This window comes from Myxine glutinosa, chromosome 11 (genome assembly GCF_964187855.1).
Source record: "Myxine glutinosa chromosome 11, kmMyxGlut1.1, whole genome shotgun sequence".
Classification (NCBI taxonomy): domain Eukaryota; kingdom Metazoa; phylum Chordata; class Myxini; order Myxiniformes; family Myxinidae; genus Myxine; species Myxine glutinosa.
In genome coordinates, this window is record NC_136271.1 from 65,935,007 (window position 1) to 65,962,825 (window position 27,819).

The 27,819-nt window shown below is 46.1% G+C and overlaps 2 protein-coding genes across 2 annotated transcripts in view; both read left to right on the forward strand.

The window, feature by feature from the left end:
* Positions 1-1,361: 1,361 nt before the first annotated feature.
* LOC137436724 (E2F-associated phosphoprotein) lies at positions 1,362-11,148 on the forward strand. Its single transcript, XM_068130754.2, has 6 exons — positions 1,362-1,845; positions 5,407-5,582; positions 6,210-6,356; positions 7,962-8,085; positions 9,534-9,656; positions 9,840-11,148. The coding sequence occupies exons 1-6, from the start codon at positions 1,775-1,777 to the stop codon at positions 10,141-10,143; spliced, it is 945 nt and encodes a 314-aa protein (XP_067986855.1). The 5' UTR covers positions 1,362-1,774; the 3' UTR covers positions 10,144-11,148.
* A 586-nt stretch (positions 11,149-11,734) lies between these two features.
* The window catches only part of LOC137436725 (uncharacterized), a 43,376-nt gene continuing 27,291 nt past the window's right edge, over positions 11,735-27,819 (forward strand). The window contains exons 1-3 of the mRNA XM_068130755.2: positions 11,735-11,838; positions 20,933-21,809; positions 23,195-23,334. Of these exons, the coding sequence (XP_067986856.2) occupies positions 20,954-21,809; positions 23,195-23,334 (996 nt within the window). The 5' untranslated portion in view covers positions 11,735-11,838; positions 20,933-20,953. The remainder of the gene's footprint in view (positions 11,839-20,932; positions 21,810-23,194; positions 23,335-27,819) is intronic.

The window sequence follows — 27,819 nt, forward strand, 5'->3', positions numbered from 1 at the left end:
CCCGTGCTAATTTCACCCCAAATCCACTTTTTTGAGGTGCCGACTTCTTTCCTTGAAGTCCTTGGTCTCCTTACGTTTTATACCTATCCTGCCTCCCCACAGGCCCTCTCCCTCCCACACATCTCCCATGTCCCTGCTCTCAAATGTTGTGTTTGTGTGCTTCCTCCCCTTCTCTCCCCATCTTGTTGACCGCTCCCCTTTTTATATACTTTGTTTGCTTGTTTGTTTGCTTGATAAATGTTAGCTCTTTCACGAGCCTCGACTCTGTATACAAAAAAAAAAGAAGTACATACCATGCCATTTATTTGTGGAAAAGAACATCGAAGAGATGAGCACCATTTCGTCTGACACATTCCTCTAATCTTGGACGCCAATTATTCATGACGTTTTGCAACATCGCCACGTCAATATCATTGATTTCACATCTGATGTTTTCCTTAAGTTCATGAAGAGTTTGTGGACGGTTAACATACACTTTGTCCTTTAGATATGACCACAATAAATCACATGCAGTCAAATCGGGTGACCTCTCTGGCCATGGAATATCACGGTGTCTGGAAATGACATGCTTTGGAAAGAGCGCCCTTGCAGTAGTCATGGACACTGGCGGTTTCTCTTTGAAGATTAAACCGGTCCTCAAACTTCTGAACCCGTAACTTCAAAGCACGAACAGAAGGCACATTTCCATGGAGTTTGAATTGATGTTGTGCAGCAGTTGCACTATCATTCTTGTAAAAAGTTTTGATAGCGAAAGCATGTTCTTCACCCGACCAGTTCCACATGGTCACTAAAGTGTTTTGCCCGCAAAAAAAAAAACTAAATCGGTAAAAAAAAAAAAGTATGTTATGTACTACAATATCATGAATTAATTTATTTTGAAAGAATTTTTTTATTTCCTTCACACAAATTTCAAAAATGACTTTCTGGCTCACCCTGTATAACTATAAGTGAGCAGACAGACAAACACACAAGAAAACAAACACACACAAACCGGAGTGAGTGATCAACATACTCATCGGTTTTTTTGTCAAGCAACAAACAGACTCAAATGCAATACCCTCTCTGGCGAGGGTAATAAACGTACTGAGTCAAAAAGTACGTATTTAATAAACATGCGTTCCAATAGTACGTCATTAATAAAGATGCTCACATTTCAATAGTATGTGATTAGTCGACGTAATCACGTTCCATTTGCTACGTAATTAGTAGACAAAATCACATTTCAATAGTACGTAATTAATTGACATACTTGCGTTCTGTGCGGATCAACAAACGGGCCCAATTGCAATACCCTGCCTATCCGGCGAGGATAAGCAAATTGAGTAATACTGTACTGTCTTGTATATCATTTTCATCGGTTCAGTGCATGGTGGCGACGACGGTATAATGAGCAACAGTTAATTTATTACTTCCTTCCCCTTTTTAAAAATAAGTTATTACCGTTTTGCGTTTGCTAATGTTCAAGGTGTGCTTTATCACTGTTTTTTTGGAAATCAATGATTATTTCGAATGAAAAATGCGTCACGTAGAAGGAAAACAAGTTTAAAGAAATAACGTTTCCTTTGAGTTCGAGTTCGTGTGACAAGTGACTGCAAATATTTACGGTCGTATTTCGCGCTAATTCTATGTTTGACGATGTAATTGCAGTTTTTAACGTCTTGGGGTCTTGAAGGAATCCAACACGAGCTTGGTGACAACAATGACTTTCGGGGCTTTACTGTTCGAGCTAGTCCATCGTTGCCTGTAGTAGGCCGCAGGCGTAGCACGGACTAGCATGGCCTTGACACCACACTACGATTACGTCGTCGATGAACCAAGCGATGATGATGAGGAGAACCAACTGAGGTGATTCGCAACCTTCATGCATTCATTTGTTGGAATGTGGTGTTTTTATTTTTGCTCTAATTTTTGTTATTCAGTTAATTCCCGCACATGGATGATGTCGTTTGAGGTTTAGAATTAGAGTTTAACGAGCATAATTGACATTAAAAATAACGTGTGATATTTTAGGCCGGTTAATAGTTAAGGTTGTGCTAATAGGTCGACCAGCTTATACTAGTTAATGTTATAGCAACGTGTGTGTGTGTGTGTGTGTGTGTGTGTGTGTGTGTGTGTGTGTGTGTGTGTGTGTGTGTGTGTGTGTGTGTGTGTGTGTGTGTGTGTGTGTGTGTGTGTGTGTGTGCGCGCTTGCCTGCGCTTGCCTGCCAGTGTTTGTAGTGTGTATGTGTAGGGCAAAGGGGGGCATTAAGCTCCAGGGGGCAGTAGGCTCCACTACATTGTAAATGCATTATATTTTATTCATGGTACACCAGCCATGTTCTCAAGTGACTCAAGAACCAATCGGATGAAGCTTTACAGTTACCACCGACATTTGAATCTGCAGACTTTTTTTGCATGAAGCCAAAGAGCCGAATCTACTTTTGAGGCTTCCGTGTCCACAACTGCTATTTCACTCTTTGCAAGTATCAGAGTTTCCAGTCATTCAAAAATTTCGGCAGAGAAGTCTAGTAAAGTACTTAGTTCTGCTACCTTATTTGAGTACATTAGTTGCATATTTGATAATTCACATGGGATAAAGGGTTTGGCTAATTAGGTCCAGCTGGTAAAGAAAAAAATGGCCGCCGAGATGGTGACATTTTAATTCTTATCCCAAACTGCGAAAAATAATCAAAATATATGCATGGGGGCTGTTGTGTGTGTTTTCACGTACAAATTAATGTAAATGGGCATGGGGGGGTTGGGTTGTTAATTGCTATACTATTTAGGTCATTTGAAAATCGTTGGGGGCTTAATGCCCACCCCCATGGGGGATTTTGTCACAAATTTTGTCTCTGAAGCTGTCAGCATGCACTAACAGTCATCTAAAATTGGATTTATGGGACATTTAGACCTATAACTGAAGCAAAGAAACATTCCTTGCTTAATTTTATTTAGTTTTTACTGTGTAATTTAGAATAACCTGCATGGTGCTTAATGCCCCCATTTTTTTATTCAGATGGTGCGACATTACAAGAAAACTCGGAGTGGTAGGCCTCGGTCAAACTATGCCGATAGTCGGGCAATGGTGGATGCCTATAACTCAGTTATGAAGAAGGAGATCTCGGCTAACCAGGCAGCCAAGTACTTTGGTTTGTCTAAGAAGTCTCTTCTGAGAAGGGTTAGAGGAGAAATTCCCATGAACGCTCATGTGGGGAAGACGTGTGCTTTATCCCCTGATGAAGAGTTGGAACTTGCGGACTGCCTGAAATTGATAGCCGACTGGGGATGGGGCTTCAACAAGGCTGAAGTGAAGGACCTTATCCAGGAGTATTGTACGCATCATAGTAAGGAGACCCCCTTCAAGGAAAATCACCCAGGCCGCGATTGGTTGGATGGATTTTTACGACGTCACCCATCCCTTGCCCCGCGCAAGACAGAGCAACTGAGCTCAGCTAGGGCCCGTGCACAGGATCCTTCGGTTGTGAGGGCCTGGTTCAATTTATTGGATAAGGAACTTACAAAGGTAGGAGTGAAGGGGTTGCCTGAACAAATATTCAATGTGGATGAAAGTGGCTTTGTCACTGACCCAAAGTCTGATGTGGTGTTAGCCAGGAAAGGTGCAAAGCGTGTCAACCAGGCTATTGGAGGATCTGGCCGAGAGAAGATCACAGTAAATTGTGGAGTATCTGCTGCAGGTGTGGTGCTACCTCCATATGTGGTTTACAAGGGAAAGAACCTGTATCATGATTGGACCCAGGGTGGACCAGAGAGGGCCAGCTTCACAACAAGTGAAAAGGGGTGGATGGAGGGTCCCCAATTCCATGATTGGTTTAAGAGACTATTTCTGCAGGAGACCGAGCACCTTCGACACCAACCAAGAGTACTTGTTTGCGATGGCCATGCCTCCCACCTGACTTTTCCCCTGATCAAAGAGGCCAAGGAAAACAATGTCATCCTTCTCCGACTCCCTGCCCACCTCACACACGTGCTGCATCCTTTCGACAAGTGTGTCTTCCGACCTGTTAAACTGTGCTGGCAACAGCTCCTGTGCGAGTACGCCAGGACACACAATGGACCTGTTTCAAAGAAATGTTTCCCTGATCTCCTAAAAAAACTCTATATCAAGTCATTCACGCCAGATCAGATCAAGTCAGGCTTTATTTAGAGCCTGTGGGATCTTCCCTTTCAACCCTGATGTTGTGCCAAGGGAGGAATTGGAGCCATCGCCAATCATAGCTCCACCAGCTCCAGCTCCAGCCCCACCAGCTCCAGCTCCAACCCCACCAGCTCCAGCCCCACCAGCTCCAGCCCCACCAGCTCCAGCCCCACCAGCTCCAGCCCCACCAGCTCCAGCCCCACCAGCTCCAACTCCGGCAGCAGCAGCAGCCCCAACATCCGCATCCACTTCCCCAGTGCCTTCAACATCGACATCAAAGAGCATAAGGGACTTCTTCCTACAGCGATTACAGCCCCGTTTCTCTGGCAACAATGGCACTGGAAGGGGGCGTTCTGCAAGGATACAAAGATTTCGATATGGGGAGAGCCTCACCGGTGATGAATGTGTAGCACGTTTGCGTGAAGAAGAAACCAGGAAAGCAGATTCTACTCCACGAGGTCGCGGGAGAGGTAGAGGTAGAGGGAGAGGTCGTGGAGGGCAATCCCACAGAGACAACTACAGGTCTAGATCAAGAAGTCCCCCACCTGTAGCGTCAAACTCTCAAAGGGGTCCTCCCCCATCCCCATCATCCTGTTCTGAAGAAGATGACACTCCCTGCAAAACATGTGGAAAATCTGGGGGTGAATGTTGGATCTCATGTGATCTTTGCGACAACTGGTTCCACATGAACTGTGTTGGACTTTCTTGCACTCCAGGGGAGATGGAAGATGAGGAATGGATGTGTGATGGCTGCACCCGGTAGATTAACTTTGAACTTTGGACTGGGGCTTAATGCCCCGCATTTTAAATTATTACTTTTTTGATAAATGATGTATGTTTTCAAATACAATTGCTATGGTTTTATTGACAACAACGTGTTTGTTTATTCTGCCTATTTTAAAATTAGCTTTTCCCTCATGTGGCATAGAAATTTTTAAAATTCAAAAAGTGTGGGGCCTAATACCCCCCTTTGCCCTATGTGTTTGTGTGCGTGCCAGTGTTTGTAGTGTGTGTGTGTGCGTGTGCGTGCCAGTGTTTGTATTGTGTGTATGTGTTTGTATTGTGTGTGTATGTGTGTGCGTATGCGTGAAAGTTGCTGTTGTTGGCTGCTATCTCCACGTGGGTGGTTTTCAGGAGATGAAACGGAGAACCACCCGGTCTCAAAGTATCCACTCCGTTGGTGACATACTCCGGCGAGGATACGCAAAATGTACGTACGTGTACATGTTCAGGTAAACACGCTTTAACACGTTTTCCTCTGTCCCGAGCAGTTCCGAGGATGAGTTGGAGATTCTGCTGAGTGGAACTCCAGAACAGAAACACCGCTATCTGCGTGAGTGCATCACTGGGATGAGTGAGGGAGAAAGTGAAGATGACTTTGCAAAGGAGATGGACAGTGAACTGGAGACGGTTGTGCAAGCTGTCGAGTCTGCCTGGGCATCACCAGGTGATTTGCTTATCTTCTCATCATTTACCCATATTATCTGAAATGCTGTTCAAGCCAGGCTGAACAGTTTATGTTTTGTATCCACTGGTAGGCCGGATCTGGATTCGGACATGAACCAAAATCTAATTGGCTTGTTCTTGTCACCAAACCAACTCTTCCACCAAGTTTCGTCCAAATCCGTCCACAACTTTTGAGATATCCCGCTATATATTGTTTTTTTGCCCCATCTCTCAATGGTGACGGAATAAATGAAAAGATTATTGGAACCGGATTCGGATCTTCACCAAAATCTAATCATTTCGGCCTTGTCACATACCCAACCTCTCTACCAAATTTCGTCCGAATCTGTCCACAACTTTTTGAGATATCCTGTCCACAGACAGACAAACAGACGGGGGTGGAAGTTTTGTCCAACTTCCTCAATTCAATACCAAAATTGGTTAATGCGAGCTTGCTATGAAAACAAACGAGGTGTGTTCGAGTAAATATTCCTGTAGATTGGTATGCGGGATGACGTGAGATCTCTGTGATTCTCTCCGAAGAGTACGAATCGACGGAGGAGATACCCAACACAATCATGTACATGTAAATACTGAGTTTTTGTTTTCTTTATTTATCCTTTATCAGATGTGGAGAATGTGTCTCGAGCAACAACGCAGGGTGGATCCTCCCACGTCCCTGGTTCACAAACGTCACTCGAAAGTGGAGAGGAAAAGTTCTATGATGACGTGTACTTCGAAACGAGCTCGGAGGATGAGGCCGACGATGCAGAAGGTTATTTGAAGCACCTTGTATTGTGATTTGTTATCATTGCAAATGATGAGTCGGCATCACCTTGTTTATTACGCACACAAAAAGGTGAGAATTTGTAACTTACATAATAAATAGGTGCTACTTTCTGGAGAAAGCATTCGATAGGGTTCCACGTGAAGTAGTGACATGGGCATTGAGGAAGTTAGGAGTGGAGGAATGGTTGATCAGAGTAGTGATGGCAATGTACGAGAGAACGCGCACAGCTGTAAGGACGAAGGACGGGAACAGTGGTGAGTTTGAGGTGAAGGTCGGAGTGCATCAGGGGTCGGTACTAAGTCCACTCCTATTTGTAGCTGTGATGGAGGTGCTGGCTCACAACGTAAAGGAGGGTTTACCGTGGGAGTTGTTGTATGCAGATGATCTGTTGTTGATTGCGGAAAGTATGGATGGACTGAAGGAAAAGATGAACAAGTGGAAGGAATGTATGGAGACAAAAGGTATGAAGGTGAATATCGGAAAGACGAAGGTGATGGCAAGTGGTGAGGTGGAAAGAACTGGGAAGTGGCCCTGTGCTGTGTGCAGTGAAGGGTGTCGGAGTGAACTCCATTCAATGTACAATGTGCGCTGAGTGGGTTCATCGAAAATGTAGTGGTCTGAGAGGGTCATTAACCAGTGTGGCAGCTACATTCAAATGTAAGGTGTGCACAGAGGAAGCTGCAGATGGAGGAAATGTTGAGTTGGATCTTGGAGACGGCGTGAAGCTGGAAGGTGTGAAAACATTTTGCTACCTCGGAGACGTGCTGAATGGAGAAGGTGGATCAGACTCGGCAACGGTTGCTAGAGTGAGATGTGCATGGAAGAAGTTTCGGGAACTGAGTGGCGTGCTGATGAGGAGGGGAGTGTCGTTGAAGCTGAAGGGAAAGGTGTATGCTGCATGTGTGAGAAGTGTTATGATTTATGGGAGCGAGACATGGGTCATGAATGTAGAGCAGCAACGAAGGGTGGAAATGCGAATGGTTCGGTGGATGTGCGGAGTATCGTTGAGAGAGAGGAAGACAAATGATGAATTGCGAAAGATGATTGGAATAGAGCCTGTGATTGAGGCTGTGAAGAGGAACACGTTGAGATGGTTTGGTCATGTGTTGTGGAAGGATGAAAGTGACTGGTTGAGAAGAGTGATGGAAATGAATGTAGAAGGAAGTAGAGGATGGGGAAGACCGAGAAAGACTTGGCTGAAGATGGTGGAAGAAGAAATGCGGGCAAGGGGGTTAACAAGGAGAGATGCAGAAAATAGGGCAAAATGGAGAAGATTGTCATGGGGACCACAAGGCTAACCCCTGCTCTAGCAGGGTAAAATGCGTTGTTGTTTGTTGTTACTTCCTGCCTGGTGCTGGTTCTGATCCCTGCCCTCTTACCAATGATGATGACAATCGACCCTTCCCAATGATTTTTAATCCACTTCGACCTTTGTCCCCACCCACCCCCCCGCGCCCCCCGTCCCATCTACCACCCACCTCACGCTTCCCATAACGATGGTAATATCGGGTGTTGCAAGTGGTAAATTGTTCTTTGTGGGGAAGATTAACTTGTAGTTTATATATTTTATTTATTCCCTGCTTTGTTCAGGAACCAAACCTAAGAAGGCAAAGAAGAGTCGGGCAGAGCGGCGTGTGCTCACGAATGAGGAACTTATGTACGATCCGGACATGGATGATGCAGACCAGGCCTGGGTGGATGCACAAAGACACAGGTTTGTCTTCCTTCCTCGCTGTAGAATTATTATTATTATTATTTCCTTTGTATTATTACCTCTGCCACCAAAGGTGGATGGAAGTTATGTTTTCACCCCTGTCTGTCCGTTTGTCTGTTTGTTTGTGAACAAGATATCTCAAAAGGTTGTGCACGTATTCGGACGAAATTTGGCAGAGATGTAGCGTATGTGACAAGGACGAAATGATTAGATGTTGGTGAAGATCCGGATTCGGATCCGGATAGTAGAATTATTTTAGTGATTCTTCACCATTGGGAGATAGGGCCAAAAACGATACATAGCAGGATATCTCAAAAAGTTGAGGATGAGATTGGACGAAACTTGGTGGACCGATTTGGTGTCTCACAAGGACGATTCGGTTTTGGTGAAGATCTGAATTTGGATTAGGATATGAGAATTAATTAATTTTCCAAGTGATTTTTTCACCATTGAGAGCTCCGGCCAAAAGCGATATGCAACATGATATTTAAAAAAGTTATGGACGAGTTATGACTAAACTTGGTGGACGAGTTGGTTAGGTGACAAGAACAAGCCAATTAGACAAGTCCGAATCCAGATCCGCCCTGTCAGTGGGATACAACAACAAACAACATGCATTTTAACGGCCATTTTCCCTGCTAGAGCGGGGGTTAGCCTTGCGGTCCCCATGACAATCTTCTCCATCTTGCCCTATTTTCTGCATCTCTCCTTGTTAACCCCCTTGCCCGCATTTCTTCTTCCACCATCTTTAGCCAAGTCTTTCTCGGTCTTCCCCGTCTTCTACTTCCTTCTACATTCATTTCCATCACTCTTCTCAACCAGTCACTTTCATCCTTCCTCAACACATGACCAAACCATCTCAACCTGTTCCTCTTCACAGCATCAATCACAGGCTCTATTCCCATCATCTTTCGCAATTCATCATTTGTCTTCCTCTCTCTCAACGATACTCCGCACATCGACCGAACCATTCGCATTTCCACCCTTTCCAGCCTTCGTTGCTGCTCTACGTTCATTACCCATGTCTCGCTCCCATAAATCATAACACTTCTCACACATGCAGCATACACCTTTCCCTTCAGCTTCAACGACACTCCCCTCATCATCAGCACGCCACTCAATTCCCGTGGCACACAGTGGGATACAAAACATAAACTGTTCAGCCTGGTGGAGGTATGCGCTCTACCAAATAGATGTGATGTGGCAGAGGTTTCAGGTATGGACTGTTCCGTTTGACCCATCGGCTTTGTATGGTTGACGTCACACCTGTTATTCAAAGTACACAAACAAAGCTAATATAAATCATGCTCGGAAATGCAAAGCAAGAGTGGAACAGACCCTTCCCATATCCTTTTTCTCAAGACTGAGTGAGGTAAGGTGTTCTCGGAACACTGTCGTCATCAAATAGTGTGTCGTGCGAATGATTGAGGTTGTGTCTCATCGTGCAGGTACCGTGGAATAAAGAAATGTCGTGGTGTCGGCCAGAGCTTGTCGAAGCCATTGGCTCCCGTGAGCGACGCCATCCTCAACTGTCCAGCCTGCATGTCGACTTTGTGCTTGGATTGCCAGAGGTAAATGGAGCAGGTGTTGCAGCCACTGGGGAGACGGGGGGCCAATGAAAGGCGGTCGATTTGCACACAGCGCTTTGATGTTACATTTTTTAATTAATTGTACCTTTCAGAAAATGCAATCTCAGGTAAACAAAGGCTGAAATGTACTTTGACAAACTTTTTATCTACGTTATCCCAATGCAGACACGAATTGTACAGCAGCCAGTACCGAGCCATGTTCGTTTTGAACTGCAAAGTGGTGCGATCAGAAATCCTACGCTACAAACCGTGTGTCCGCAAGGGCAGACGCCGGCGAAGGGGCCGGCGGACACCGGGACAGGCGGACGACGGAAGCGAAGCGGCCATGCCGAGGACCGGGGATGCAACCAACTCTCCAGAGGATGAACTGTATCACCCGGTGCACTGTACCGAGTGTCACACCGAAGTGGCAGTCTTCGATAAATCGGAAGTCTACCATTTCTTCAACGTCATCGCCAGCCACTGCTAGCTTCCGGTTCAGACGTCGTACTTTGATCCAACACGCAAGTTTGAGTTTAGTTTAAAAAAAATTATTATTATTATTGTAATTCGTTGCACTGCCGAATAAAATCCGCCACGGGAAGGAGAAAGTCCCGAAGGTGGGGGGGGGGGGGGGGGGGGGCACTGATTTCACGAAAAGTGCTGGGAATGGGGAGCAAATGCGGAGATATTGTTTGTCGATGGCGAGCTCGAGCGTAACATGTTTGTACATTCAGCGCGTCTATCAAATTATTTTTCGTTTGTTTCGATGTTTAACCGAAAATGGATCTGGCAGGTTTAGTTTAGAGGTGTGCACACTCACCTTGAGCTGTCTAACCTGGGCTCGAGTGTCGATGCTGGTGTGTCGGCCTTCGGACGGAAGTTAGGCCGGCCATCCCCTCTGCCTGCATTAGTTTGTGGACGTTAAAGACCCCACGGTGTCCTTCGCGAAGAGTAGTTGTTATCGCCGGCACCTTGAGCAAATTCCAAACATTGGGAAGGTGATGGCAAACCCCAATATCACTGGAAATGAAGAAAATCATATTTACTTCCTCACCTACAATTGTATTGAATAAAGAATCCCAGAAACGTGTCCGTTACGCAGCTTCGTTGGTTCCATGATGACGGAACCTCGCGTACAAACTTTCACAAACTCGGCCTCATAATATGACAACGTTGCCCCTTTTATATCTCCATCATGGCAGTGATCCTGAAGTTTTGATCTCCATGTTGTATTATACTTTACTTATTTGTGTGTTCTTTTAACGTCGACTACTCTTTCGTTTATTAACGTTTATGGTGATTTGAATCTGTTGTAGTTTTTATAACAAGTTGATCGTTGGAAGATGAAACGCTTTCGTTGATCAAGTCTTGCTCTATAATGAATGCTTCAATTCATGATCTGATTTGCTGAAGTTAAAGGGATTTTTTTCTTTTTCTGCCCTTTGACTCCAACCTGTTGTTCTGCTATGTCAATAAAATTGCTCATGTCTGAGAGCTGTGTCGCATGATACGTCAGGGAGCGAAATATGCTGTCAATACCTGCTCCCAAGTGCTTGTGGCGTCCCTGTTTCGTGTGCGGACAGGCTGCGGGGTAGCATCATTGGGATCGCCCCCTGCTGGTTCGGCAGGAATTTGTTCCAGGGAGCCGGTAATAGCTCATCCACTCTTCGCGAAGGACACCGGGGGATCTTTAACGTTCGCCAGTAATACCGGAAGATGGGACGCCCGGCTTAACGTCCATTGGAGGGACGGCTCACGCGTTGATCAATCACCTCGCCTGTGGAACACCGGGGACACAGTTTACAGCCGGGTCGGGATTCGAACCTAGGTTGGCCAGCTTCGAGACGCGTATGCGTACCTCGAGGCGACCCTGGCAGCCCATTGGGGTTGAGGGAGATCAGATCTCGAGAGAGAAAATCGGATTGAGTGGAAGTTGAGCGAGGAAGAAGAGTGCGGATTAAAAAGGAAGTGGCAGGGAGGAGCATGGAAGTAGGGGGCGTGGCATAGGAACTCGTGGATCCACTATTTAGTTTCCCCTCCATGCTTCATGGTGGTCGCGTGTCCTGGCGGAGGTGATTGGCTTGTCGCGCAGTTGCAGTTAACACCGGATTCGCGTATTCGTCGCAGTTTCGATTGCGGTATTTTGCGTTCGTGGGTTGAGGAGCAAAACGAGGGTTTAACGGTGTGCGGTCCTGCCCTAGGTGTGTGTGTTTTTTTAAAAATTAGCTGTGCAGGTTTTGGAGGCGTGTGGAGTTGTTCGTTTCTCTAATTCTATTATGTAATGTAGAAGCGTCCATCGAGCCAATCAATCTCCTTGTATTCAGGAGAGGTTCGTTATCTGGGAGCGGATTGAAAGGTCGACACGGGAATGAAAAGTGGGTGGGGCCGTGCCAAGCTGTGCTGTGACGTGCCATGCTGTTCCGTCGTGTCGTGTCGTGCCGTGCCGTGTCATACAATGCAGAGTTGTGCCAGAGTTGTGCTGTGTCAAGTCGTGTCGTGCCATGCCATGCAGTGACAGGTTGTGTTGTGCCATGCAATGTCATGCAATGCTGTGGCAGGTTGTGTCATGCCATGCAATGTCATGCCATGCCAAGTTATGCCGTGCAGTGACGGGTTGTGTTGTGCCGTGCGTGCAATGTCATGCTATGTCAAGTTATGCCGTGTCATGCCGTGCAGTGGCAGGTTGTGTTGTGCCATGCAATGTTATGCCATGCTGTGCCAGGTTGTGCCAAGTTGTGCCGTGCGTGCAATGTTATGCTGTGTCATGCCGTGCAGTGGCAGGTTGTGTTGTGCCATGCAATGTCGTGCCAGGTTGTGTCATGCCATGCCGTGTCATGCCGTGCAGTGGCAGGTTGTGTTGTGCCATGCCATACCAAGTTATGCCATGTCATGCTATGCTGTGGCAGGTTGTGTCATGCCGTGCAATGTCATGCCATGCCAAGTTATGCCGTGTCATGCCGTGCAGTGGCAGGTTGTGTTGTGCCATGCAATGTCATGCCGTGCATTGTCATGCCATGCCAAGTTATGCCGTGTCATGCCATGCAGTGGCAGGTTGTGTTGTGCCATGCCATACCAAGTTATGCCATGTCGTGCTATGCTGTGGCAGGTTGTGTCATGCCGTGCCAAGTTATGCTGTGTCATGCTGTGCAGTGGCAGGTTGTGTTGTCGTGCCATGAAATGTCATGCCATGCCAGGCTGTGCCTGGCACCGCATCTAGTGGCTCTAGTCTAGCTAGGTCCAGAATCGATCTTGTAGCTCTAGTTTAGCTAGGTCCAGAATCAATCTAGTAGCTGTAGTCTAGCTCGGTCCGGAATCAATCTAGTAGCTCGAGCTCGGTCCGGAATCAATCTAGTAGCTCTCGTCTAGCTAGGTCTGGAATCGATCTAGTAGCTCTTGCTAGGTTCAGAATCGGTATAGTAGCTCTAGTCTAGCTAGGTTCAGAATCGGTCTAGTAGCTCTAGTTTAGCTAGGTCCGGAATCGATCTAGTGGCTCTAGTCTAGCTATGTCCAGAATCGATCTAGTCTCTCTCATCTAGCTAGTTCTAGAGTCGGTCTAGCAAGGTCCGGAATCTATCTAGTAGCTCTAGCTAGGTCTGGATTCAGTCTAGTAGCTCTTGTCTCGCTAGGTTCAGGATCAGTCTAGTAGCTCTAGTCTAGCTAGGTTCGGAATCTATCTAGTAGCTCTAGTGTAGCTAAGTCTGGAATTGATCGAGTAGCTCTAGTCTAGCTGGGTCCGGAATCGATCTCATAGCTCCAGTTTAGCTAGGTCTGGAATCGGTCTCGTAGCTCCAGTCTAGCTAGATTCGGTATCTATCTAGGAGCACTAGTCTATCTATGTTCGGAATCTATCTAGTCACTCTAGTCCAGCTAGGTCCAGAATTGATCAAATAGCTCTATTCTAGCTACGTCCGGAATTGATCTAGTAGATCGAGTCAAGCTAGGTCCAGAATTGATCTAGTAGCTCGAGTCTAGCTAGGTCCAGAATAGGTCTGGTATCTTTCGTCTAGCAAGCTCCACAATCGATCCAGTAGCTCTAGTCTAACTTGGTCCAGAATTGATCAAGTAGCTCTAGTCTAGCTAGGTCTGGAATTTATCTAGTAGCTCGAGTCTAGCTAGGTCCGGAATCGATCTAGTAGCTATAGTTTTGCTCGGTCCAGAATCGATCTAGTAGCTCCAGTGTAGCTCGGTCCACAATCGATCTAGGAGCTCTAGTCTAGCAAGCTCCACAGTCGATCTAGTAGCTCTAGTCTAGCAAGCTCCACGATCGATCAAGTAGCTCTCGTCTAGCTTGGTCCGGAATTGATCAAGTAGCTCTAGTCTAGCTAGGTCCGGAATTTATTTAGTAGCTCGAGTCTCGCTAGGTCCGGAATTGATCGAGTAGCTTTAGTCTAGCTAGGTCTGGAATCGATCTAGTAGCTCTTGACCAGCTAGGTCCAGAATCGGTCGAGTAGCTCTTGGCCAGCTAGGTCTAGAATTGGTCTAGTAGCTTGAGTTTAGCTAGGTTCAGAATCTATGTAGTCGGTCTAGTCTAGCTAGGTCAGGAATTGATCTTGTAGCTCCAGTCTAGCTAGGTCCGGAATTGATCAATTAGCTTGAGTCTAGCTAGGTCCGGAATTGATCTAGTAGTTTGGTCCGGAATCAATCTAGTAGCTGTAGTCTAGCTCAGTCCGGAATTAATCAATTCGCTCTAGTGTAGCTCGGTCCGGAATCAATCTAGTAGCTCAAGCTCGGTCCGGAATTTATCAAGTAGCTCGAGTCTAGCTAGGTTCAGAATCGGTCTAGTAGCTCTAGTCTAGCTAGGTCCGAAATCAATCTAGTAGCTCTAGTTAGGTTCGGAATCGATCTAGTAGCTATAGTCTAGCTTGGTCTGGAATCGATCTAGTAGCCCAACACTGAACCCTCTCTACAGCAGCTTTGTCCTTCCTGAGTTGTGGTGACCGAAACGGCACACTATTATCGGTGGGCCCTCACTAAATTCCAATACAGTGTTAAAACCACCTCTTTTGATTTATTATATTCCCACCCTCCACCCATCCCATCCCCCCCCCCCCCCCCCCTCCGACACCGACCAAATATACCTTGACAACCCTGATAGCTTTAAATATAGTTGCCTGGCATGATGCTGTCTGTTTACCCCCTCTACGCACCACCATATCTATTTCTCTGCAAACCCTCCCATATCCTTTCTAAACCCTCTCCAAAAGGTGTTCAGTAACTCGGTCTTGAGTCTCGCTCTCAGTCATGATCTTTCTTGTGCAAACAACATTTCAAAGTTGGCCTCCAAAGCCAGACGCTGACTGGGCATCATCTGTGATGCAAAGTCCTTGACAGTTGGCACATATGAGCTTCAATCCACATACAAAGCTTTCATCCACAGCTTGATGGAGTACTGCTCTCCCCTCTGGACTGGTGCTCCTGCATCACATCTTGATCCGTTTGTCACCATGGAAACCAAGCATTTCAAGATCATTGGAATCTCTCGTGATGAAGCCGAGTCCATGGGACAATCACTTCTCAATCACCGACAGGTCGATGGTCTCTCTGTCTTCTTCCGCTTAATTTAATCTCGTCTTGCTCTCTCTGTTTTCTCCTCACCCCCACACTAAATATCTGCCAGACGCATGTGGTCCACCAGCAACCCACTCTTAGTGAAACTGCCTAAATCCAGGCCCATTGCCCACCTCCACTCATTTATTCCTTCCTCTTTTTTTTCCCCCACCTGTGTAACCACCTTCCACATTCTCTTCAACCTCATTATTCTCTCCCGGTCTTCAAGAAAGCTGTTCACAACCATCTCAAGTCACCCCCCCCCCCCCCCCCGCCCCATCCAAAGCCATGATATTTTCTATACCTGTTGAACTATTCCCACCCATGGAAGATGTCCCCCACAAAGATGTTCCACAAAGCTTCAAATGTGAGTTTGAGCTCGGATGACCCTGTTCCACATTTCTCCTGTCGTGATATTGTCAGCATGGTTCTCACCATAAACGCCACTCTCCCCCCCAGATATCACGCAACCCTTAGTCTGCCATGTGCTTGCCAATCATCTTTGTGATTGCCATCTGCACCTGGAATCCACCGAGCACGAAAATAACATTCTCACATTCGCTTGGTCTGTGTCACTGCAGCATCTTTGCTTTACTGCTCATCAAATGTGATAACTGTCCTACATTGACCCAAGTTCTCAGACATCTTTGCTCAGTTTTGGACAACTGTCCAAATTTTGTCATAATCATGTGCAGGTGTGTTGATGATTGGTAAATGGCCAACTGTTGTCTTCGGCGGATTAGATTTGGATACCCTCTCGTATAATCCAATCCATGCTGGAACCTGTTTCACAATACCGAGATCGTCTTCCTGTATTGCTGTCTCGCCAAGATCCAAACGAAATCCATGGCTTCTGCCCTGGTGTTCTGATAAATCATTTGCTTTGTACCATTCCATTTTCACTTCACCAAAAAATACAGGCTCAGGTTTGCTGGAGCCGATATCTATGGTCCTAATTTCGTGAAATTTGGGGGGTACTTTGAGGGAGCATCTGGTTTGCCCTTTCTCTGCTTTCATTTGTTACAGTTCTGGGATACGATGCTGTCTGAGAAGCGTGGAACGTTCCTTTACCATCTTGCGTCTCCTTGATGATATTGATGTTGTCATTCACATAACTTGGTGTTTTGATCCGTCCGCCAGTCATAAGGGAGACAATGTCCCGAGCAATGCACAGCAGTTTGATGTGGAAGTGTTTGTCCTCGGGACGAGAGGCATCGGCATTTACAACATGGTTGTCATCTGAATCCAATAGCTGTAACAACAAAAACAGGCTGCCCTTTCCTCATGCTCCAAGTTGATACCACCGATGAAATCGTGCCCGTGAGTGCTCCTGATATCAGTACGCATCTTTACTGCCACGTGATACATCCAGATTAAAATTTCCATATCAGGATCGTCTTCTGGAGTCAAGTGGGTTGCTGGGATCTTGTCACTCACTTTGAGGAATGATTGCAATGCAACATCAATGTGTACTGAAGATTCCCGGTGATCTAGGGGCCTCAAACATTGGACCTGATCATTCGATAACTCTCTTTACCCTGTCTTTGAATTTGTTGCTTCCGTATGTACTCAGATCAATGTCTCGTTCTGCCAAAAAATCACAATACCTGCTGCATACTGTAGCTAGGGAATATGATTCACCTCTAGCAAAGCCCTTGCTCAACTCATCCATGGCATCATTGAAACATATGTCAGCCGAACTCTGTATTTGATTAGTCGACTGTCTTAGAAGACCATTTTGAAATCTGAGTAACACTTCAAGTGGTACGTCCCCTCTGCAGTGATGATATCATTAACTCTTGTGAGTTTGCAGTGTAAAATTGGGTCTTTCTGGGCCATTTTCAGTATCTTATTAGATATGTCCATCACTTGAACATTGTGGAGTTTAGATTTTTTTCTTCACCTTGACAGAACATACATTTCTCCCCATCTATCGACACATGTGAGGACTTCCTTGTAGATTTTGACTGTCTCTGAATCATGACCAGATGTTTAACTTGGACCGACATACAAAGTACCAATGTTGTCTTCATGGTGATGCCTCAAGCGCTGAATATGGAGTCGATGGGCAGAGTCAGAATAGCAAGTTGAATGCCAAATTAATCTGCAGGACTGTTACTGAAAATCGATGGACTGGAAATTGTCCAAAGTGTGAATATACTCCATCATGGGTACTTAAGTCTCTCTTTTTCAGATTCCTCAAACTTCAGTCCGTTTTGAGTGGCCCAATGAGTGTCTGTGCCCTTCTTCCTACTCTTTGGGGCTTGCTTTTCCTGACATATGAAACACTTGCACAAGTCAACATTTGGGTATGTGGGTGTCTGCTGATACCTCAGGGAGATGGATGCCCCTGTCTTACATAACCCCAGGTCACCTTTTTGCAAGGTGTAGTACCTGTCAGCCCCCCCTTACCAGGGTAACGGTCTGCAGCCATGCGGTTTAAATGGCAGATGACTCTGCACATCTGGTGGATGAGAGTCCAGTCGACTCCAACAGCACGGGCGGAAGAGGGTGAACTCCCCAACGGCCAGCAGAGGGGGGACAGAGAGGAGTGGCGATCCCCGTCTATACCACACACTTACCTGTGTGTACCAGCCATAGAAAGGCAATATGATGGCACAAGATGATACGACAAAGATGAGGATCATGGAGTCTGGCACGCCAGCATAGCCTGAGGAGACTCAACATGCTGTTCTCTCTGCATCCTGCTCATGTTCAGTCCAGCTGCATGCTCCATTATAATCAACATCCAGGTGTATAATCTAAGGATTGGTCATAAAAGTTAGAAAATTTAATATCTTTCCTTTCTATACTCCAATTTCAGGAAAACATTTTCACATCCTCATGCCCAAACATAAAAGGCCACCAGTGTGACCCAATATCTTTGCCAAAGTGGTGACATGGTTTTTCATCCACCAAACCAACACATCAGCCAAACCAACACATCAGCCAAACCAACATGTCAGCCAAAGCGACGCCCGCGCCAAAGCGACACCTGCGCCAAACCGACAAGTTCCCCAAACCTACGCGTTCCCCAAACCGACGCGTTCCCCAAACCGACGCGTTCCCCAAACCGACGCGTTCCCCAAACCGACGCGTTCCCCAAACCGACGCGTTCCCCAAACCGACGCGTTCCCCAAACCGACGCGTTCCCCAAACCGACGCGTTCCCCAAACCGACGCGTTCCCCAAACCGACGCGTTCCCCAAACCGACGCGTTCCCCAAACCGACGCGTTCCCCAAACCGACGCGTTCCCCAAACCGACGCGTTCCCCAAACCGACGCGTTCCCCAAACCGACGCGTTCCCCAAACCGACGCGTTCCCCAAACCGACGCGTTCCCCAAACCGACGCGTTCCCCAAACCGACGCGTTCCCCAAACCGACGCGTTCCCCAAACCGACGCGTTCCCCAAACCGACGCGTTCCCCAAACCGACGCGTTCCCCAAACCGACGCGTTCCCCAAACCGACGCGTGCGCCAAACGGACGCGTGCGCCAAACGGACGCGTGCGCCAAACGGACGCGTGCGCCAAACGGACGCGTGCGCCAAACGGACGCGTGCGCCAAACGGACGCGTGCGCCAAACGGACGCGTTCCCCAAGCGGGCGCGTTCCCCAAGCCGACGCGTTCCCCAAACGGACGTGTGCGCCAAACCAATAGACCCAGGAATGATTCCCACCTAGTTGCCAGCTTCTACCCTCTGGGTTTGTGAAAAATCACTTTTTCTCGGTCTGTCACGCTATACTAAGACACCTGTGTCTGCATATTCATGGTAATGTGACTGACTAAAGGGCTTGTCCATTTATAGGGTAAGATCTTTGCCGTGCAGACTTTTTCCCTGTAAATAAATGTCTATTTGGCTTCTATAAACTTTCCAAACTGTCCAATCGCCTTCTTCTCCATTGGTTGGACACTAGTTTGTAAAAAGTGGATGGGAGTTTTGGCCTGCTGTTTCGCTACCGGTCACTATCTTACGGCTTACTTGTGGTATCGCTCGGCCGTTCTTGATTTATATAGTAGTGGAGCATCGAGAGCATGGTTCCCTATCTGGGGGGGATTAGTTTGTCGGGAAGGTAACGCCGGAATCGGACACTAGGACGTACCTAAATTAATCGTCAGACAGTAATCGTCAAGCTTGGTTTCTCAGCAACTCCATGCCACGGAGTTATAAGTGGCTCGTCCATGTCAGGGTCAAAGGTTGAGAAGCGACTCGTGACCCGGTCGCCGTGTGTGTGTGTGTGTGTGTGTGTGTGTGTGTGTGTGTGTGTGTGTGTGTGTGTGTGTGTGTGTGTGTGTGTGTGTGTGTGTGTGTGTGTGTGTGTGTGTGTGTGTGTGTGTGTGCGTGCGCGTGCTACATGACCAAAAGTTTAGTGGATTCGGCTGTTTCAGCCACACCCATTGCTGATATGTATACATAATCGAGCACACAGCCGTGCAATCTCCATAGACAAACATTGGCAGTAGATTTGGGCCATACTGAAGAGCTCAGTGACTTTCAATGTGGCACTGTCATAGGATGCCACCTTTCCAACAAGTCAGTGCATCAAAATTCTGCCCTGCTCGAGCTGACCCGGTCAACTGTAAGTGCTCTTATTGTGAAGTGGAAACGTCTGGGAGCAACAACAGCTCAGCCACAAAGTGGTAGGCCACACAAGCTCACAGAACGGGACCGCCAAGTGCTGAAGCGTGTAGTGCATAGAAATAGTCTGTTCTTGGTTGCAAAACTCACTACCAAGTTCCAAACTGCCTCTGGAAGCAACGTCGGCACAACAACTGTTCGTCGGGAGCTTCCTGAAATGGGTTTCCATGGCTGAGCAGCAACACACAAGCCTAAGATCACCATGCACAATGCCAAGCGTCGGTTGGAGTGGTGTAAAGCTCGCCGCCATTGGACTCTAGCAGTGGAAACACGTTCTCTGGAGTGATGAATCACGCTTTACCATCAGTCAGTTCGACAGACGAATCTGGGGTTGGCGGATGCCAGGAGAATGCTACCTGCCCGAATGTATCGTGCCAACTGTAAAGTTTGGTGGAGGAGGAATAATGGTGTGGGGCTGTTTATCATGGTTCAGGCTAGGCCTCTTAGTTCCAGTGAAGGGAAATCAACGCTACAGCATACAATGACATTCTAGACGTTTGTGTGCTTCCAAGTTTGTGGCAACAGTTTGGGGAAGGCCCTTTCCTGTTTCAGCACGACAGTGCCCCCATGCACAAAGCGAGGTCTGTACAGAAATGGTTTGTCGAGATCCGTGTGTAAGAACCTGATTGGCCTGCACAGAGCCCTGACCTCAACCCGATCGAACACCTTTGGGATGAATTGGAACGCCGACTGCAATCCAGGCCTGATCGCCCAACATTAGTGCCTGACCTCACTTATGCTCTTGTGGCTAAATGGAAGCAAATCCCCACATCAATGTTTCAACATCTCGTGGAAAGCCTTCCCAGAAGAGTGGAGGCTGTTATAGCAGCAAAGGGGGGACCAACTCCATATTAATGCCCATGATTTTGGAATGAGATGTTTGATGTTTGGGTGTCCACATACTTTTGGTAATGTGTATATATATTTGAGGTTTTTTCTTGTTCTATTGATGTCTCGAAGATGTCACAGGACCAGAATGCACAGGTTCTTTTTGTATTTGCAAACGTCTTTCACTGTTGTATGTGCAAGCCTCTTGATTATGATTGTTCACATAATTGTGCGTGCCATGTAACCAATGCCACTGTGTTGCAGGGGGGATGGTGTGACACAAGCATGATGGAAATGCTTCTTGCGTTTGTGGCCTTTGTTCTGCTCTCGGCTGCAATTTTCTTCCTCCACTCCATTTTCTCTCTGGGAGAGGCATCCTACAAGAATGTGGCCCATAAGCAGACAAAGGATGGAAAATGGAAGTCTGACAACCAGGCCAAATTGTTTCGAATTGAGCGCAAGCGAAAAGGAAAGAAGCAAACGCAGAGGAAGAATGAGCAACATGCTTTGGAAGTGGAAGAGGCCTATGGAGAGATGAGTTTTCGTTTCAACAAGGAGGAAAGAGATGATTCCTTACCTCTTTTCGCTGATTGTATCGAGTCGGATTCTAAGGGATGTTGTGAAGCTCTCTCTTTAACATCTCTTGCACAACCGGAGGCCTCGTCTTCGGTATGCAATGCGAATAATGCACCGCATATGTCCGATTTGACTCCAACACTCACTGATGTTGCTTGCATTGCTGAGCAGTCTGAATCTGTTCACAAGCAAAGGGAGGAAGATGAAGAAACATATATTGGATCAGATGATGCAAGCTCTGGAATCGCTTCCAAACCACCTGACCCAGAGGAGCCGATTAACATTTCCTGTCATCCAGCGGGCTTTACAGATCAAGACCTGCAAGACGTGCTCTGTCCGGAAAGGCAAAGTGAAAACCTGGAAGCGTGTGATGCCAATACCAGTAGGAAACGTGCAGTCGATATGCAAGCCGAGCTGAGGTCTGATGCCGACAAGGTTGAAGAGACTTCCCAAGAAGAAACCGACACATTAGTAAACCCTGCCGATACCGATTTTTGTTCCAACACAGAGGTCGCTGTTGATACTGGTATCTGGGCCGAAGCACATTCTATGACACAGGAAACAGGTGAGGGGGGAAATCTTTCAGGAGAGGAACAAAGACGTCAGGTATCAGTTATATTTGATGTCGAACTTCCTTTTGGGAGAAGCCTTTTGTAATCTCCGAACCAGTTGTTGCTCTATTTACAGTCACGTGAAAAGGTAGTACACCCCATGGAAAGTTTTGACTTTTGCAACATATTTCAACATACAGCTATTTGATCTTCATTTCAACAATATTGACAGATAAAGGTGATATAATATAACAAATATCATGAAACATTTACATTTTGTAGTCCATTGTATAATTTAAATAAACATAAATGCAAATTTCGCACGTGGATAAAGTAAGTACACCCCGACATTTATCACTACTTCAAATACCTAAAATTAGAATCGGGTGCACCAGCTCAGGTGCAAATGATTAGAACATCGTTAGGGAGGATCTTGGAGGAACCTGTCTTATTTAAACCTCAGACATTTCGTTTGGTTTGCTCTTTGTTGGTTAGGTGTGCGGTGTCGCCATGCCTAGATCAAAAGAGCTCTCTGAGGCCTTCAGAAAGAAGGATATAGATGCCTACGAGTCTGGGAAGGGATTTAAAAAGATCTCCAAACAATTTGAAATCGATCATTCAACTGTCCGGAAGATCATCTACAAGTGGAGAAGATTCCAAACAACTGCCAACTTGTTCAGGCCAGGCCGCCCCAGCAAGTTCAACCCGAGAGCAGACCGCAAGATGCGGAAAGAAGTCTCTAAGAACCCCAGAATGTCATCACGGGACCTACAGGTAGGTCTTGCCACTGTTGATGTCAAAGTGCACGAGTCCACCATTAGAGAGAGGCTGCACAAATTTGATCTACATGGGAGGTGTGCCAGGAGGAAACCTTTGCTCTCCAGAAAGAACATCAGGGCAAGACTAAAGTTTGCCAATGAACACCTAGGCAAAGACCAACACTTCTGGAACAATGTGCTCTGTGCTCTGAACAATGTGCTTTGACTCATCTGAGTCAAAGGTAGAGCTATTTGGCCACAGTACCAGAGGACATGTTTGGCGAAAACCAAAGACAGCATTTGACCACAAGATCCACATGCGAAATTTGCATTCATCTTTATTTAAATTATACAATGGACTCCAAAATGTAAATGTTTCATAATATTTGTTATATTATATCACCTTTATCTGTCAATATTGTTGAAATGAAGATCAAATAGCTGTATGTTGAAATATGTTGAAAAAGTCAAAACTTTACATGGGGTGTACTTACTTTTTCACATGACTGTACATGGCAATTGGCAATGTTTTCCATAATTATGTAAGGCTAATGGTTGTTACTAAATTCAGATGTGTTTATTTCCTCCACCCTTTCCGCCTCGTTCTGTTAAAATTGAAAAATCTCTCAATGTGCCCCCAGGTTCTTCGAATCTTGCTCATCCGGAAGTTATGGAGGTGCTGAGTGCTGCTGTTGGGGCAGCGAGGCTGGGTGATGGTGCAATTCCACTGATGGAGATCCTCAGGAAGAAGTCTGGCATAACCTGTAATGTCCTGCAAGCTGTAAGGCCTGTGGATTTTGAAACTTGATAGTTTTTAAGAGTTCAATCTTTTCCACCCTGTCTTTACTCACACGATGACATAATAATGGAGGAAAATATCTTCAGAGATGTCGATTTAAATATATTGCGTAATGGTCTGCCACATCCGCCAACATGTAAAATGTTCGGCTAACATGACGTCGCTTGAGGTTTGTTTTTGATCTTTAAACGTTGGTTCGTGATGCACAGTAGCTGAAATGAAAAAAGAACTTTCTCCTTTACTGTTATAACTTGACAGTTCATAGAACACCTAAGAGAAAAAGGCGGGGTCTGCGGGAAAAGTCTGCGGTCTTGTCTGCGGTCTTGAGAAAAAAAGGACATGGGCGGGGTCTGTGGGAAACAATTTTGATTGGTCGAGATGACGTAAAATGCCATAATTTTTCCAAGTATTGCTAAATGAAAGAGTTTTGAAAGTGTTAAAAAAGGCGATTTTTGTTCTATAGTCTTCAAGTATATAATCAAATTGAAATAAAACAAAGCTTTTTTTTCAGAAGTTTATCGCTGTTGATGCAGCATCTTTTACACCACCTTATTAGGCCAGCAATAGATGCATTTATAAAATTGGTTGTGATGTCTGTCCGTCTGTTCATCCGTCCATCCATTAACTTTTTTCTATTTTTGCTATTCCTCCTTTATCACGTGGCTGACTGTTCTGAAACTTGACACATGAATCACAAGGCAGTGGCCCACAAAATCACTCAGACTTCGACTTTTCGAATTTGGATCATGGGGGCTCCCCGTAGGGGGTCACGGGGGGAGGGGGGAGGCAGGAGGTTAACCCTAAGCACTTCGGATCTCTACTCATCCCTGATTTACCAACTGATTGCTCTGAAATCCGATACAGCCCTTCTACTCATGGACTGCAGGATCACCCAGTCTTTGATCTTTTGATTTCATATCAGAGGGGCTCCTTGGGGTGGGGTGGAGGAATTGTCAGTGGTCTGAACTACAACCTCGAGATGAGCGTGATTAGAAATAGGTGGTGATGATTGAAGATGAATGAACTACAACCTATTTTTTTATGATGTTGTTAGTTCTTCATGATGTCCTTAAATCGGTAAGTTTCCTGTTTGGAATGATTTTCAGTTTTCTTTGACTGCCAGGCAGACAGAGTAAAAGATTACCTCACTGCCCTCTACTGAATATAATTTGTGTACATTCGCTGGTGCAGTTATTGTCCCCCATCGCACAGCGGAGCAAAAGGGGGACTATGGTTTTCCCCTCCGTCCGTCCGTGCGTGTTTGCGTGCGGGCGTGCGTGCGTGCATAAGCGAAGGACCGCATTCGAATTTGGTGTGGGTGCAACCCACGTCAAAATCCAAGATGGCCGCCGCCATGTATGTCTGATGCCATGTATGTCTGAACCTTGTGAGATGAATATCTTGAAAAATAGGCGAAGTACCAACTTCTAATTTGGTGCGTGGGTGTATCTCGGCATAAGGAAGAACGCTATTGGAAATTGGGTCGCCACGTCAAAATCAAAGATGGCCGCCACCATATATATGTCTGAACCTTGTGAGCGAAATATCTTGAAAAATAAGCGAAGTACCAACTTCTAATCTGGTGTGTGGGTGTATCTAGGCACAAGCAAGAAGGCTGTTTAAAATTGGGTCGCCACGTCAAAATCCAAGATGGCCGCCTCCATGTATGTCTGAACCTTGTGAGCGAAATATCATATCATAGCATGTTTTCTGCGTCTTCCACTTTGTCAACTCACATCACTTCTCCGACGGGGGACCTAGGCGTAACGCTTGTTCCTGTTGTAATGTTCCGAAGGCTAGAATGACGATAAGAGGTTAGACTCTTAGAGTGACTAAATTGCGAGAATAACTGCAGGTTACTGAATGCTTTTTCCGAATCTCTTCTGTCCTGAGTCAGCCTGCCCTCGGTGACTCCCTTATGCTGTTCACTTGAGCGATACAACACGTGTAATCTTGCAATGCAATATTGTACTCCTGAAGGCAGCGGGCCGACGGGAGTTGTGGGAGATATGTTGAAGGCAGCAGGAAGTTGGGGTGTGAAGAGAATGACAGAGATCTGTAATCTGGTGGTGAAAGAAGGCCGCATTCCAGTGGATTGGGAACCGAGTACCCTCGTCCCTCTATACAAGGGGAAAGGTGACCCTCTGGAGTGTGGCTCGTACCGAGTGATAAAGTTATTGGAGCATGGAATGAAGGTATTGGAAAGGGTGTTGGAAAGGAGGATAAGGAAGAAAGTGAAGATCGACGAAATGCAGTTTGGATTTATGCCAGGAAGAGGAACGACAGATGCGCTTTTCATTGTGAGGCAGTGCAGGAGAAGTACATGGATAAGAGGAAGAAGTTGTTTTTTGGGTTTGTTGATCTGGAGAAAGCATTCGATAGGGTTCCACGCAATGTATTGACATGGGCATTGAGGAAGTTAGGAGTGGAGGAATGGTTGATCAGAGTAGTGATGGCAATGTACAAAAGAGCACGCACAGCTGTAAGGACGAAGGACGGGAACAGTGGTGAGTTTGAGGTGAAGGTGGGAGTGCATCAGGGGTCGGTACTAAGTCCACTACTATTTGTAGCTGTGATGGAGGTGCTGGCTCAGAACGTAAAGGAGGGTTTACCGTGGGAGTTGTTGTATGCAGATGATCTGGTGTTGATTGCGGAAAGTATGGATGGACTGAAGGAAAAGATGAACAAGTGGAAGGAATGTATGGAGACAAAAGGTCTGAAGGTGAATATCGGAAAGACAAAGGTGATGGCAAGTGGTAAAGCATGTGGTGAGGTGGAAAGAACTGGGAAGTGGCCGTGTGCTGTGTGCAGGAAGGGTGTCGGAGTGAACTCCATTCAATGTACAATGTGTGCTGAGTGGGTTCATAAAAAATGTAGTGGTCTGAGAGGGTCATTTACCAGTGTGGCAGCTACATTCAAATGTAAGGTGTGTGCAGAGGGAGCTGCAGATGGAGGAAATGTTGAGTTGGATCTTGGAGACGGCGTGAAGCTGGAAGGTGTGAAAACATTTTGCTACCTCGGAGACATGCTGAATGGAGAAGGTGGATCAGACTCGGCAACGGTTGCTCGAGTGAGATGTGCATGGAAGAAGTTTCGGGAACTGAGTGGCGTGCTGATGAGGAGGAGAGTGTCGCTGAAGCTGAAGGGAAAGGTGTATGCTGCATGTGTGAGAAGTGTTATGATTTATGGGAGCGAGACATGGGTAATGAACGTAGAGCAGCAACGAAGGCTGGAAAGGGTGGAAATGCGAATGGTTCGATGGATGTGCGGAGTATCGTTGAGAGAGAGGAAGACAAATGATGAATTGCGAAAGATGATGGGAATATTGCCTGTGATTGATGCTGTGAAGAGGAACAGGTTGAGATGGTTTGGTCATGTATTGAGGAAGGATGAAAGTGACTGGTTGAGAAGAGTGATGGAAGTTAATGTAGAAGGAAGTAGAGGACGGGGAAGACCGAGAAAGACTTGGCTAAAGATGGTGGAAGAAGAAATGCGGGCAAGGGGGTTAACAAGGAGAAATGCAGAAAATAGGGCAAAATGGAGAAGATTGTCATGGGGACCGCAAGGCTAACCCCCACTCTCGCAGGGAAAATGGCCTTAAAATGCATGTTGTTGTTGTTGTTGTTGTTGTTGTTGTTGTTGTTGTTGTTGTTGTTGTTGTTGAAGGCAGCGGCACTGACAAGACCCAAATTGCCCTTTGCACCTCTCTCGTACCACTTCCCCAAGTCAGATCTTCTGTACTTTTCAGTGACCTCATCATAACTTACTAAATCAACAGATTAGGGGCCTACTAGTCCCACCCAGTGCCTCCCACTTCTTTGCATCACCTGGAATCCATTTGAAAACAGTGGGATTAGCTGTGTGCCGGTGAATCGTGTGATGCAGGTATCAGTAGGCCGATTTCAAGCAGCTGTAAAAATGTACAGACTCATAAACAGCATTGAGATGTAAGTTCCGTGATCTTGTTTGATCAGCAGTGATCTCCTCTAGGAACTAATGTGCTGATGTTGGTCTATACTGGCAGGTTTTTTGTTCGTAATGATGAACAAAACTATTTAAATTTAATAATCAGCAGATGGTTGGCTATGACAAAATATTTTATTGATTTTGAAGTTATTACCTAAAGTTTGAAGAATCCTCACCTGTATCTGCAACAGCTCGTGACACTAGACTCATTCATAGTAGCAGCTCAGTCACAGCTCGATAGATACCTCTTTAAAATGTAATTTGTATTAAAATAAATGTTTTATTTGTATGTCACCACCAAGAAGATTACATAATATTGCATCACATGTGAACAAAACAAACAAAAAAAGTTTTTGTTTAGGCCAAACGGATCCAAATCGGCCATATTGGCAACCTACTTCCAAGTTGTTCCCATGCATTTCCGGATATGTTTTTCGGCACCAATTTCTGTTTAAAGTTTAAAAAGCTCCTGTTGTGATTTGCCCGGGTTTTATGGTTGTG

Excerpts from the sequence above, each read along its gene's own strand:
- LOC137436724 (XM_068130754.2), top strand. The coding sequence starts at position 1,775 with ATGGCCTTGACACCACACTACGATTACGTCGTCGATGAACCAAGCGAT. Across the intron at positions 6,357-7,961 it reads TGAGGCCGACGATGCAGAAG|GAACCAAACCTAAGAAGGCA; the intron begins GTTATTTGAAGC and ends TGCTTTGTTCAG. Across the intron at positions 9,657-9,839 it reads TTGTGCTTGGATTGCCAGAG|ACACGAATTGTACAGCAGCC; the intron begins GTAAATGGAGCA and ends ATCCCAATGCAG.